Genomic DNA, 15,377 nt, shown 5'->3' with positions numbered 1-15,377 from the left:
TTTGGTGCAGATGCTGATATTAATATGATGAAATTCTGATTCTTGTAAAGTAAATCAAAACTGATCTTTAAATCAGTATAGCAGATACTGACAACAAATAATATCCATCGCCACTCTATTAGATTTGAGTTTTTCAACACAATTATGTCTGGATGATCAGGTAACGCCAAGCTGCTTCAGTCCAGCAAGTGTTCCTCTGGAAATATTATTAACAATCTCAATGTTATTCTTATGTTTACTTCGCAAAAATGAGTAAAGATGAGTGTGTGTGTGTGACTGACATATTCACCCTCCTGCATGTGCTCAGGGATGAACCCTCCTTTAGATCAACAAAGAGCCCTATGAGATGGTTTATATGGATCGAGTAAATCTCAGTATCTGATGCAAGAGCGCTTAGCACATAGTCCAGACTGGAAGAGAGAGACTGTCACTACGACCAGTCCTATTAAATGACTCAAATAAAACCAAAATGCAATAGTTTCTGAAAAAAACAATCTGCCTTTAATAGGTCTGAGGGAATGAAATACTCATATATTTGTATTTGTATTTCATTTAGTTTGAATAACTGGTGTTTTTGGACTGGCGAGGAAGAGTTCATTTTTCATGGCACATCAAGCTCTTTTATCTGAAAAGATCAAGCGAGATTTGATTCCTTATGGCACGAGCCCTTTAGAGAAGCTCAGTAACACCTCATATTAAACCACGACGGGACACAACGCTACTAATAACATGTCTCTGCTGGCGTTTACCTTTGTGAGCAGACTGCCGTTGAATTAAATCACCTGCTGAAATAAAGCGATCTGCTCTAATGAGGGATGAGTTCTCTTACGAGAGCTCTCTCGTACTGCACCTTAGCTAAGACGCTACGGGAAAAGTCTCTTTTCACGAAATACTGAAGCAAAAAATTATCCTTAATTTTGTATTTTTGTAAAGCGCATTTGCAGCAGTACACAGCCATAGGCGAGACGGCTCGCTCGCTCATTGTCTTGTTCTGCGGCAACTGCACAGCCTATCGAGCGCAGGCTGATGCAACATCAGACCAATAAGGGCGCTTCGCGCCCTTCTTGCCACTTCCCGCCGAAACGGGTGTGGCCCAACCTATAAAAGGAGCTCGAAAAGGCTGACTCACCTGATTTTTCATCTCTTCAGCGAAGCTCACGCATCGCTGGATCACGAGGAAGCAAGCGCCGTCTGGAAGAGCATATCAGCAGGACGAGCCATCCTGAAGCCGCTGGCACCGCCGCCTTCCACTGCCGTTCCTGCTGCGCTATCCGCCGCCCATATCCTTTATAATCCTTGTTCTGTGATATTCTGTGTGTGTGTTCGCCCTGCGACGCACATTCACAAAAGAGCTGCGTCTTTTTAAAGATGCCTTCGTGCGGCTCGTGCAGAACCCCGCTCAGCGAAGGAGATCGTCATGTCATCTGCGTCTCCTGTCTGGGTGAAGACCATGCAGCGCTCGCGCTCGCTGATGGCGGATGTCCTCATTGCGAGTTGATGCCTATGGTGACTCTGAGGACTCGCCTGGCATCCTTCTCGAAGCCTGCATCATCCGCTGCGCCACAGCGCCGTAAGAAGCGCCGCTCGCAGCGCCTACCAGAACCGCCTCCAGCTCGGCCGAGCTCGCCGGTTCCCTCCGCTTCGCCGGTCTCCCCTGCATCGCTTCCCGATGCTCAGCGTCCGCTGCTTGCCGACGCGTCATCGGAGGAAGTGGATCTCAGGCCCGCGTCGGAGGAAGAAGACACGTGCTCTCTGCTTGCTTCGGGCAGTGAGGGTTGGGCGAGCTCCGTGGATCTCGCGCCCGCTGCTCAGAGGCCCAGCAGACGGGGGGATATCGATAAGGAGCTGATGCGTGTACTCTCGTTGGCCGCGGCGAGCCTCGGCCTCGAGTGGTCTGCACCAGCGCCCCCTTCACGTTCCCGGCTGGATGGTAGCTATCTTCCGGATGAGCGCTCTTCCTCAAGCTCAAAACACGCCCCTTTTCTTCCTGAGCTTCACGAAGAAGTGGCGAAGGCTTGGGACGCTCCATTTTCGGCGAGAATCCGCTCATCTGTTTCGTCAGCATTCTCCACACTGGACGGTGCTAAGAACAGAGGCTACCTGTCACTTCCGCCGGTGGAACAGGCTATAGCAGCGCACCTTTTCCCGCCCTCTGCTGGACGGCGGACTAAGGCGGCGTTGCCATCCAAAGCCTGCCGCATGACGTCATCGCTGCTCGCACGGATATTCTTTGCTGCTGGGCAGGCTGCGTCTGCGTTACACACCATGGCGACGCTACAGATTTTCCAGGGCGATCTTCTCCGCAAGCTGGATGAGATGGGACCTGAAGCGATCTGTCTCGCGGATCTGAGGAGTGCTTCGGATCTCTCCCTCCGCGCTACTAAGTCCGCTGCACAGGCCATGGGACGGGTTATGGCTTCCGCTACGGTGGCTGAGAGGCATTTGTGGCTGACGCTTTCTGACATCAAGGAGTCTGAGCGCGCTGCGTTTCTTGACGCTCCGCTTACTCCTGCCGGCCTCTTTGGATCTTCCGTCAACGAGTTTGTGGAGAGATTCGCCGAGGACCAGAAAGCTTCACAGGCGTTCAAGCACTTCTTGCCGAAGCGCTCCAGTTCTGCAGCTAGCCGCTCTAGACCGGCCCCACAGAGCTCTCAGTCACGCCCACCGGCTCCTGCTGCGCCATCACGACAGCGTCAGCAACGCAGCTCGGGACCCCGTTCTCGCTCTTCGAGCCGTCGCCCGCGCCGCGGGAGCCACGGCAGAGGATTGCGGTGAAGCCAGAAGCCCCGAAAGCATCCTAGCACTGCTGGAAAAGCGCCGGTGTTCGAGTTCCGCTGCGGCTGAGCTCTCACCCAAGCGCGCAGCTGTTGCAGTTCCAAGAGTTGCGACTGCCTCAGTGTCTTCTGCAATGCGCAAGCCTGCACGAGTGCCCGTTTGCCTGCACACAAAAGCCGTTATCACGGCTACCCAGATGTTTCACAAAAACAGTGTTTTTTCTGGTGTTCCGGCCACGGCCGATGGTGCTATAAATGTTGTGACGATGCCCACTCCTCAGTGCCCATCTCCACATGTAAGCACAGCCCTACACACAGGGCCTGCGCTCACAATGTCGACTCAAGTCGGTCGCGCACACTACATAGTAAACGTGCCCACCCCTCAGTGCCCACAATTACTATGTCACACGCGTCATGTGGTTTCTGTAAAAACGAAACCCGTGCACGCTCGTCCGGCCACGGCCGATGGTGCTTTAAATGCAGTGACGATGCCCACTACCCAGTGCCCATCCCCGCATGTAAGCACAGCCCTGCACACAGGGCTGGCGCACATAAGATCGACACAGATCGGTCGAGCGCGCCACATAGTAAATGTGCCCACTTCCCAGTGCCCACATACACTATGTCACTTACGGCGCGGGGCTTTTGAAAAACGAGGCCCGTGCATGTACATTCTGCACAGGCAGACGGCGAGTTGGAAGTGGTAAAAGTGCACACATGCAGCCCACGGTTACTCGCAGATATATTGAGTCCCACGGGACCCGCTCAGCCTCCCTCCAGTCGGTTAAGCGCCGGAACGGGGTCGAGGATGAGCGATCTGCCCGCTGTGATCAGCGCGCTCCCCGCCTCAGATGCGCAGCACACTCGAGCGCCGCCGTTGCCCAGTCAACAGAGCGCGTGTCACATCCAGCCCTTAGCCATTCATGCAGATGCATGGTCAGCGCTTCCAGGGGTTTCGGATTGGGTGCTAGGCATTATAAAGAGAGGCTACTCGCTACAGTTTTCTCGACGCCCACCGCGCTTCTCAGCGCGCGTCGAAACTACGGCCAAAACAGAAGTAGCACACATACTTCGGGCCGAAATATCAAAACTGTTGAGCAAAGGGGCTGTAGAGCCTGTGTCTCAAGCTCAAAGCGAGGGGGGGCTGTACAGCAGATACTTTCTGGTGCCCAAGAGAGACGGGGGTCTCAGGCCCATACTGGATCTAAGACAGCTGAACAAGGCATTGATGAAACGCAGTTTCAAAATGCTCACGACCAGGAAGCTCCTCGCGCAGATTCGCGGAGGGGACTGGTTCATGTCAATAGATCTGAAGGACGCGTATTTTCAAATACAGATAGCGTCAAACCACAGGCGGTTTTTGAGATTCGCCTTCGAGGGCCAGGCATACCAGTTTGCAGTCCTGCCATTCGGCTTGTCCGTAGCTCCTCGTACATTTACGAGGTGCATGGATGCAGCGCTCGCTCCTCTCAGACTCAGAGGCATACGAGTGCTGAATTATTTGGACGACTGGCTGGTTCTGGCCCAATCACGAGCGGAGCTCGTGGACCACAGGGCCGTTTTACTCGATCACCTCGAGAAGCTCGGCCTCAGTGTCAATTGGGCAAAGAGTTCGCTGAACCCCAGTCAGACGATCCTGTTTCTGGGTATAGTTCTGAACTCGTGTTCCATGACGGCGCGACTGTCACCACAGCGCACGATGGGCATTCAGAGCGCAGCGAGTTCTTTCCACTGCGGCGCGACTGTGTCGCTCAAACACTGTCAAAAGATGCTGGGTCTCATGGCCTCAGCATCTCCGGTTCTGCGGCTGGGCCTGCTCCGCATGCGCCCCCTGCAGTTCTGGCTGAAGGCTCGGGTGCCGCGCAGAGCGTGGGCGTCTGGCCGGCTGCATTTCAAGGTCGATCAGAGCTGTGTTGCGGCTCTAGCACCTTGGACAGCGAACGGCTGGTACCGATCAGGTGTAAGCCTGGGGACTTCCCCGAGTGTGAAAATGGTGTCGACAGACGCCTCCACTTCGGGATGGGGAGCGCTGCTCGAAGGCAGACCGTCCTTTGGCCTATGGTCAGAACGGGAAAAGCTCCATCATATCAACTGCCTGGAAATGCTGGCAGTGGAGAACGCGCTGACGCGCTTTTGTCCCCATATCAAGGATCACCACGTCGTAGTCCGTTCGGACAACATGTCCGTGGTGTCCTACATAAATCGCCAGGGCGGTCTCGGGTCCCGAAACCTGTACAGGCTGACGGAACGCCTCCTGATTTGGGCTCAACGCAACGTGCGCTCGCTGAGAGCAGTGCATGTGCCTGGACTGCAGAATCTGGGTCCAGACAGGATGTCCAGAGGCAATGTCCCTACGGGCGAATGGTCTCTACACCCGCAAACAGTTCGGCTGTTGTGGGAGAGATTTGGCATGGCGGAGGTGGACCTCTTTGCGTCCCACGAAAACGCTCACTGCCCCGCGTTCTTTTCCAAGAACGAAAGCGCGCTGTCATGGAAATGGCCGTGCTGCCCGCTTTATGCGTTCCCTCCTGTCTCCCTCCTTCCGCAGGTGATAGAACGGGTGAGAGAAACGAGATGTTCAATACTGCTTGTGGCACCTCTTTGGAAGAACCAACCATGGTTCCCAGATTTGATGCAATTAGCAGATGTCGCCCCATGGCCGGTACCGTTGAGGAGAGATCTCCTCTCGCAGGCCAGGGGCTCGATTTGGCACCCTCAACCGGAGTTGTGGTCCCTCCATGTATGGGCACTCAACGGTTACCCGCTGATCTCGCAGTGGGAGTGCTAAATACCATCACTCAGGCTAGAGCTCCGTCGACACGACGTCTGTATGCCTCGAAGTGGTCGGTGTTCTCCAGCTGGTGCACAGCTCGAGGTTATTCACCCCTTAGTTGTGAGGTGATGGAGGTCCTCTCCTTCCTACAGGAGCTGTTGGATAAGGGCAGAGCCCCATCCACGCTCAAAGTTTATGTGGCGGCCATCGCGGCGTTTTCTGAAACGGCGTCCGGTCAGTCAATAGGAAGGAACGATTTAGTCATCCGGTTCCTCAGAGGAGCTAGGAGGCTGAATCCTCCCAGACCTCCGTCAGTCCCTATGTGGGACCTCGCGGCGGTTTTGGAGGCCTTGAAGGGTCCCCCTTTTGAGCCTATCCAATCGGTTAGCCTTCAGCATCTGTCGTTCAAGACAGTATTCTTGTTGGCTCTCGCTTCTGTGAAGCGTGTGGGTGATTTGCACGCGCTTTCGGTGAGCCAGTCGTGCTTGGAGTTTGGGCCCAATGACTCAAGGGTCATACTCAAACCTAGGCACGGTTATGTGCCATAATCCCTCAACACACCGTTTCGGGCTCAGGTTATTGCCCTGTCTTCCCTGCCAGTGTCAGGGGAGGATGGAGACTCGAGTCTTCTTTGCCCTGTCAGGGTTTTAAGAGCTTATGTGTCTCGCTCTGCTGCCTTTCGGCAGACGGAGCAGCTATTTGTCTCGTTCGGTGAACGTTCCAAAGGAATGGCTGTTTCGAGACAGACTCTATCCAGATGGATAGTTGACGCCATAGCGTTAGCTTACGCTTCCAGGGGCCTTCAGTGCCCGTTGGGCGTCAGAGCACACTCCACAAGAGGCGTCGCCTCGTCGTGGGCGTGGTCTACTGGGATCTCCTTGCAGGATATATGTATGGCGGCGGGTTGGGCCTCGCCGTCTACATTTATCAGGTTCTATAACCTGGAGGTTCCCGCCTTGCAAGCAAGGCTGCTGTCGGTATAGAAGAATCAGGGCCCTGAGGGGAATTCTGAATTCATGAGCGAACGAGTACTGCGTTCTCTGCCGTGCGTACGATTCACTCTGGTTCGCTTCGGCGATGAAATAAATCAGGTGAGTCAGCCTTTTCGAGCTCCTTTTATAGGTTGGGCCACACCCGTTTCGGCGGGAAGTGGCAAGAAGGGCGCGAAGCGCCCTTATTGGTCTGATGTTGCATCAGCCTGCGCTCGATAGGCTGTGCAGTTGCCGCAGAACAAGCCAATGAGCGAGCGAGCCGTCTCGCCTATGGCTGTGTACTGCTGCAAATGCGCTTTACAAAAATACAAAATTAAGGATAATTTTTTGCTTCAGTATTTCGTGAAAAGAGACTTTTCCCGTAGCGTCTTAGCTAAGACGCAGTACTCGTTCGCTCTTCTAGAGAGAACCGAGGTTACGTTTAGTAACCGAGTACGTTTTAAAAAGCGCTGAAATACTGACGTTTATCTCGGCGCAGAGCCAGTCGAAAGCCTGCTATATGAGACAAACCTCAATATTTCTTTACAGCCAGATTCATAATCAGACTAAGATGATTAAAGTTGTTCACTTAATAATTTATTTGACTGCATATATTCTTTTCTAATTTATGAGCGAGATCTAGGTTTCATTTAAAAGAACTCCCCCGCTGGTAAAGTCACGTCTCTCTCTCTCTTTCTCTAATTTCCTCTAATTACATGTTATTTTAATCACTCTCTGGCTGGGAGTGTGTGGGTGACTCTGGGGCGCAGTGGCGTGTGTTTGAAGAGAGCTCAGAATAACTCATTATGGCTGAGGTGTGTGGATGACAGCACCACTGACTCAATGCATGTTTTATTAAGACCTTTCAAACAGCTTGAACACATCAAAAACCACCACACCAGCAGCACCTAAAAGACAAAGGTGTCTGAAAGACAGACGGACAGGTGACAGACTCTCACCATGCATGTCTGGCTCATGTTTCACCATGAAACCAAAAGCAAATTTTTATTTACTCATATTATGGCACCTTTAATGTTTTACCCTTGAGTTTGTTTGTAATTCTCATTCATCTTAATGATGATGATTCTCATTACTGTAATACAGTCAGGAAAGTCATTCTCTGGACGCAATGACATTTCTTATAAAATATGCATAAATAAATACCACAATGATGTATAAATACCATAGAATACACCATTATGCTTTTCATATTATAATAATGAAAATCAGTCTTTTGCAACAAAGAATAATACTTTTAAATACTATACTATAATAAAATGACTTAAGGTCTTATTAGGAGGGTTTCTCAAACAGCAAGGATTTGCTGTGACACTGACACATCATGTCAAATAACTGAGAAAACATCAAATTACTATGGACAAACAGGATATGATGTCATGCTCTAGGGCTTCTGTATTTATTTAATAATAAATCACAAGTAATAAGAAATGTAAAATATTAAAATACACCATCTGCTCTACTTTCCAGCAACACAGCAAACATGCAGCTTTGAAGTTTATATTCTTTGTATTGATCCAACTGGACGATCTGTGACATTTACACCAAAAATGTTTGCATATTTAATACAATTGGTATAAAGAGTGATGGTGTGGATGCATGTGTATGATGATAATGATGGCAGTAAAGGGGCACAGTGATTGTTTGTTATAACTTATAAATGGAATGCATAATACAAAATATATATATATATATATATATATTTTCATTGGGAAGTGAATTAAATTTAATCTGGTAAATTTGAGACATATTAGGAATAAATGAACCACTGAGGCTTCAAAGTTATATAATGATGCTATATCAACTACTAGACATAGACAGGTGGGACTAGTTTACAACCAGAAGAAAGACTCCATAAGCAGGCTTTGAAAACACTGGATAAAAGGTCTAATTTATATTATCACTGGACCATCTTAACTAAATACGGTCTAGGAAAATATGATTCCATTTGCAGATATTTAACTTGTTTATAAAATTTTGTATGGTATGACCCCACCTCCACTTAACTAATCTACTAGAAACACTACTAGAGGGGACTGGATAATACCACATAGAAGAAGTTTTCATACAGAGCAGCACATACCTGGAATATTATCGCTATGCAACTAAGAAATATTACAATGTTTGCTTCATTTCCTTTAAGAATCAATTGGAAAATTAAGCATCTCATCATAATTTGAAGTAGTGGTTCCTTGCTTGTTTTTATATTTAAAGTTTGTGTATGTCATTATGTTTGCTGGAATGTACTTCTTTCTTCTTTGTTGGATGTACTTGTGGACTTTGAATTTTACCATCAACCTGCCAGGGACTGCAGATGAAAATTAGACTGGATGGCTAAACCTGGCGTATTTAAATGATGGACTTAATTCATGTGCATTGTCCCCTTTGAAAATAAAGAATACAGTAAATAAAGAATAAAGAATTAATTATAAAGTACTGGATCAAACAAGAATTCAGTGGTGTGGACATTGTTGTATTCATTGCTGTAAATGTAGCTGTATACAGCATTTAACTTATTTTTTTAATTATTGAAAATTAATTTTATTTGCTGCAAGATCCCTTCCTGGAGCACAAAAATGTTTGGTGAAGAGAGTGTCATGTTGGGCCAGTGTTGTGAGAGCGAGATTGCTGACAATGAAAGTTTATCTAACTAAAGAATCAGATCAGTAGATTTACAGTACATAAAATTTCTGCTATTTGGCTATTAAAGGTATTTTTTTTCTCAGCATCATTCAAACCCCCAGTCTCCTCCAGATGCTCCCAGTATCAGCTCACCTAATAATCTACAATAAAAACCTCTCAGGGCTGCGCAACAATGTAACTTGCTGATTAACTACCATCATCAGTGCATCAGTGGAGAAACTAACCAACTAGTCATGACTGTTTATCTAAACAACAGTAATGTGTTCACACCTCCATCCTTTGAACCACACTGGAGGTACAATGCAAACACACACACACATACATATATATATATATATATGTGCTTCTCAGTAAATTAAAATGTCGGGGAAAAGTTCATTTATTTCAGTAATTCAACTCAAATTGTGAAACTCATGTATTAAATAAATTCAGTGCACACAGACTGAAGTAGTTTAAGTCTTTGGTTATTTTAACTGTGATGATTTTGGCTCACATTTAACAAAAACCCACCAACTCACTCTCTCAACAAATTAGAATACTCCATAAAAAAAAGAAAAAACATTTAGTGAATTGTTGGCCTTCTGGAATGTATGTTCATTCACTGTACATGTACTCAATACTTTTTAGGGGCTCCTTTTGCTTTAATTACTGCCTCAATTCGGTGTGGCATGGAGGTGATCAGTTTGTGGCACTGCTGAGGTGGTCTGGAAGCTCAGGTTTCTTTGACAGTGGCCTTCAGCTCATCTGCATTGTTTGGTTTCTTGATTCTCATTTTCCTCTTGACAATAGCTCGTAGATTCTCTCTGGGGTTCAGGTCTGGTGAGTTTGCTGGTCAGTCAAGCACATCAGCACCATGGTCATTTAACCAACTTTTGGTGCTTTTGGCAGTGTGGGCAGGTGCCATATCCTTCTGGAAAAGGAAATCGGCATCTTCAAAAAGCTGGTCAGCAGAAGAAAGCATGAAGTGCACTAAAGTTTCTTGGTAAATGGATGCAGTTTTCAAAAAAACACAATGGACCAACACCAGCAGATGACAATGCACCCCAAATCATCACAGACTGTGGAAACTTAACACTGGACTTCAACCTACTATGAGCTTCTCCACCATTCCTCCAGACTGTAGGACCTTGGTTTACAAATGAAATACAAAACTTGCTCTCATCTAAAAAAAAGGACTTTGGACCAATGGCAACAGTCCATTTATTCTGCTCCTTAGCCAAGGTAAGAGGCCTCTGATGTTGTCTGTGGTTCAGGAGTGGCTTAACATGAGGAATACAACAACTGTAGCCAAAGTCCTTGACACGTCTGTGTGTGGAGGCTCTTGATGCCTTGACCCCAGCCTCAGTCCATTCCTTGTGAAGATCACTCAAATTCTTGAATCCAGTTTGCTTGACAATCCTCATAAGGCGGTGGTTCTCTCCGTTGGTTGTGCATCTTTTTCTTCCACACTCTTTCCTTCCACTCAACTTTCTGTTAACATGCTTGGATACAGCACTCTGTGAACAGCCATCTTATTGGCAATTAATTTTTGTGGCTTACACTCCTTGTGAAGAGTGTCAATGATTGTCAGAGACCATTTTGAAGACTCCGTAAACCTTTGCAGGTGTTTTGAGTTGGTTAGCTGATTGGCATGTCATCATATTCTAATTTGTTGAGAACGTGAATTGGTGGGTTTTTGTTAAATGTAAGCAAAAATCATCACAATTAAAAGAACCAAAGACTTAAACTACTTCAGTCTGTGTGCACTGAATTTATTTAATACATGAGTTTCACAATTTGAGTTGAATTACTGAAATAAAATGAACTTTTCCTTGACATTCTAATTTATTGAGAAGCACCTGTATATATATATATATATATATATATATATATATATATATATATATATACACATACAGTGGGTACGGAAAGTATTCAGACCCCCTTAAATGTTTCACTCTTTGTTATATTGCAGCCATTTGCTAAAATCATTTAAGTTCATTTTATTTCCTCATTATTGTACACACAGCACCCCATATTGACAGAAAAACACAGAATTGTTGACATTTTTGCACATTTATTAAAAAAGAAAAACTGAAATATCACATGGTCCTAAGTAATCAGACCCTTTGCCATTTAGTAGAAGCACCCCTTTTGATGGAATACAGCCATGAGTCTTTTTGGGAAAGATGCAACAAGTTTTTCACACCTGGATTTGGGGATCCTCTGCCATTCCTCCTTGCAGATCCTCTCCAGTCCTGTCAGGTTGGATGGTAAACGTTGGTGGAGAGCCATTTTCAGGTCTCTCCAGAGATGCTCAATTGGGTTTAAGTCAGGGCTCTGTCTGGGCCATTCAAGAACATTCACGGAGTTGTTGTAAAGCCACTCCTTCATTATTTTAGCTGTGTGCTTAGGGTCATTGTCTTGTTGGAAGGTGAACCTTCAGCCAAGTCTGAGGTCCTGATCACTCTGGAGAAGGTTTTCTTCCAGTATATCCCTTTACTTGGCCACATTCATCTTTCCCTCAAATGCAACCAGTCGTCCTGTCCCTGCAGCTGAAAAACACCCCCACAGCATGATGCTGCCACCACCATGCTTCACTGTTGGGACTGTATTGGACAGGTGATGAGCAGTGCCTGGTTTTCTCCACACATACCACTTAGAATTACGGCCAAAAAGTTCTATCTTGGTCTCATCAGACCAGAGTCCTTGAGGTGTTTTTTTTAGCAAACTCCACGGGGGCTTTCATGGGTCTTGCACTGAGGAGAGGCTTCCGTCGGGTCACTCTGCCATAAAGCCCCGACTGGTGGAGGGCTGCAGTGATGGTTGACTTTCTACAACTTTCTACCATCTCCCGACTGCATCTCTGGAGCTCAGCCACAGTGATCTTCTTTACCTCTCTCACCAAGGCTCTTCTCCCCCGATAGCTCAGTTTGGCCGGACGGCCAGCTCTAAGAATGGTTCTGGTGGTCCCAAACATCTTCCATTTAAGGATTATGGAGGCCACTGTGCTCTTAGGAACCTTAAGTGCAGCATAATTTTTTTTGTAACCTTGGCCAGATCTGTGCCTTGTCACAATTCTGTCTCTGAGCTCTTCAGGCAGTTCCTTTACCTCATGATTCTCATTTGCTCTGACATGCACTGTGAGCTTTAAGCTCTTATATAGACAGGTGTGTGGCTTTCCTAATCAAGTCCAATCAGTATAATCAAATACAGCTGGACTCAAATGAAGGTGTAGATCCATCTCAAGGATGATCAGAAGAAATGGACAGCACCTGAGTTATATATATCGTATCGTTATATATAGTGTCACAGCAAAGGGTCTGAATACTTAGGACCAGGTGATATTTCAGTTTTTCTTTTTTTAATAAATCTGCAAAAATGTCAACAATTCTGAGTTTTTCTGTTAATATGGGGTGCTGTGTGTACATTAATGAGAAAAAAAAATAACTTAATGGTTGCAATATAACAAAGAGTGAAACATTTAAGGGGGTCTGAATACTTTCCGTACCCACTGTGTATATATACAGTATATATATATATATATATATATTCTTATGTAGTAGTTTTGCTTAAAACAAGAACACATATATGCCAATGGTGTGAGAAAAATAATCTTAATTCAAATAAATATTTTTCTTGCCCAATTGGCAGATGTTTTTTCTGATTGTGGTCATTCACCACCATTGCTTTTCAATGACGTACGACTCGCATTGACAGGGGAATATCCATTCTGTGGCAAACTGATTGTTGACATGCTAAAATATATAGTTTGAGTTGGAATAAATGATATATAATGTACAATGATACACAGGGTGCAATGCATGATCTAATCTAAAGTAAGTAAATCCACGTCTTACTAACAAAAAACTGCTGCAGGTTGAGAGCTGTAGATCTAACCACACAAGTTTATAATGCTGTTTGTGAATGTTCATTTGAACACTGAAGTGTTGAATTATGTTGGTATACAACAGAACTTGAGACAATGGCTGACAATGCTTTTGGGAAACGCACAGTCTGGCTCTGAGTTAAATCAGTCTGGCTTGTGAATGAATTGCTCAGACCAGGGTCAGATGATTCCAAATTTTTGTTAATGAATCAAACATTGCTAATAAAAACAATACTTTCTACTCTGAGGCATGCAAAGTGAGGAATCCAGTGCACAATACATGTGTGTGCTATGATTCTGGAATGCAGTGATTTATAGTCTTCTTTAAATTCTAGTCTTTGACAAGAGCATATTAAATGGATTATGAACAGCCTGAGAGATAGTGTCTGTGTGTGTATGTGTGTGTGTGTGTCCTGTACCATAATCATAATCACTCTTCAGGTTGCAGAACCGACACTGAGGGTTTTTCACGGGCCGACCTGGTACGTGCTCAACTAGTTTGCAGTACATTTCTGGTCCTGTTTCTCCACACGTAGCATTGGTCATGATCTCTGCCATGGAGGCCAGGTTCAGCACAGCTGGAAAGAGACCTGCACACACAGCACACACACACACACACACACCATTAGCTGTTACCAAGACAGATGATCGCTACTACAGATGGTTCAACACCAACAGCACTCAACAGAAAGTTTTCGCATAGCTTTCCCATTCATCTATCCAGAATGGGTGCAATTTTAAATTTGCAATTTTTGCTTATGTACATATATTTAATCAGTATACACAGATATATTTGATCATCAATGGAAAAATGTTTTGAATAAATAGCATCCATGAGCAGTGGCTAACTAGAGTCTGATAATACAGAGCAACTCACGGATTTAAATGGGTGCGATCTAGTTTTGCTGCAACACACCATGTGTTAACAAGGTTGTTTGTGTGTGAACTCCGCATCCGCATCACCAGTCCTTAGAACCTCATCATTTACAAGTCAAGCACTGTCCTTATATTAAAGGCAGACTGGAAACATTCTTCATTTATTATTTTAATTATTATTATTATTATTATTTTAGCAATTAATAAGAACAAAAAGAATGGTGTTCTTAATTGTTACGTCTTATGGGTCTAGGGGTTTAACGGTAACGTAACAATATTAAGAATTTGGGAAGAGCATTTACCCGAGCCCCTGCCACTGCATAGCAACAACAACAACAACAACAACAACAACAACAACAAGGTCGCTGTTAAAAAGGTTTATAAACAGCTCAGTGAATGCTGGGAGTTAACAACTCAAAAAAAGAAATAAAATTAAGAGGGAAGCAACACTTCAGGAGGGGGAACAATGCCAAAATAACAAAAGAAAGGGTGTCTATTCTGGAAATTAGATTCTTTCTAAACCTGTCAAATGAAAATAAAATCAACAAAGTTATACACTCACTCCCTATCTAATCCTTAAACCAGGAGAAAAACGTGTACAGGACAAAAGAAAAAGGCACCCACCTCCCTACAGCTTTCAAAAAGGGTAACAATCAAACAACAGAGTTAAATCAACAGTACTTCAGATTAATGAAGATAACTACACAGAACCCCAAAAGGCTACAACAAACTGCACAAGGCCAGGCTGGGCAAAGAGCATGCTCTGGAGAAAAGTTCTCATCTTCTGTAGTTCCTACTCAGCTTTTATACTGCTTCTCCTTCGGTTGGTAAGTAGATGCAGCTGGAAAAGGCAATCAGCTACCTGCCCGAGTGGAAAGAGTGGGAGGAGCCAGAGAAGCAGGAGACAAGGAGCGAGAGGAAAACAACAAAAGAACCATGCAACAATACAGATAACACAATTGAATACGTCACTGGACGTAACATTATTTACACTGATTATTCAACAATGACTGATTACAGAGAAGACTTCATTTCAGTATCCTACTAATAGCCAAACTCTTAGTTAAATCAGTTTTTGCCAAAAATGATTCTTGGGAATGTATTATTAGGACAAACTTGTGGATGTTTTGAAACAAAATTATAATTTCAGTAACAAGAGACTTAAAAGCTGCATGAAATCAAATGCAATGTCTATTTCATCAAACACATCCTTCATCAAAACAGCACAGCAACAGTTGTATTATGAAAGCTGATCCTGCTTTGTGAGAGTTGCTTTGCTTGCCCTTGTTTCTGTTATTAAAACTCTCTCAGAATCCAATTTCACAGCATTTCCAGCATTCAGATATAAAGAATATGTAGAATATGAAGTGTTTAAGTTTTGGAAGTTTATTGTGCATAATATCTTACTAGCATACTAGCGCACTACTACATTATGTATAATTTAACGATATGGT

At 45.1% G+C, this 15,377-nt stretch overlaps 1 protein-coding gene across 5 annotated transcripts in view; it reads right to left on the bottom strand.

The window, feature by feature from the left end:
- lama2 (laminin, alpha 2) overlaps positions 1 to 15,377 on the bottom strand; it is a 258,283-nt gene that overhangs the window by 195,512 nt on the left and 47,394 nt on the right. For all 5 annotated transcript variants that reach the window (XM_059499216.1, XM_059499217.1, XM_059499218.1 and 2 more), the window contains exon 2: positions 13,467 to 13,637. In XM_059499216.1, coding sequence (XP_059355199.1) covers positions 13,467 to 13,637 — 171 coding nt within the window. The remainder of the gene's footprint in view (positions 1 to 13,466; positions 13,638 to 15,377) is intronic.

The sequence above is a fragment of the Carassius carassius genome, chromosome 18 (assembly GCF_963082965.1).
Source record: "Carassius carassius chromosome 18, fCarCar2.1, whole genome shotgun sequence".
In the NCBI taxonomy this organism is placed as follows: Eukaryota; Metazoa; Chordata; class Actinopteri; order Cypriniformes; family Cyprinidae; genus Carassius; species Carassius carassius.
This window is presented reverse-complemented; position numbering and strand designations above follow the sequence as displayed.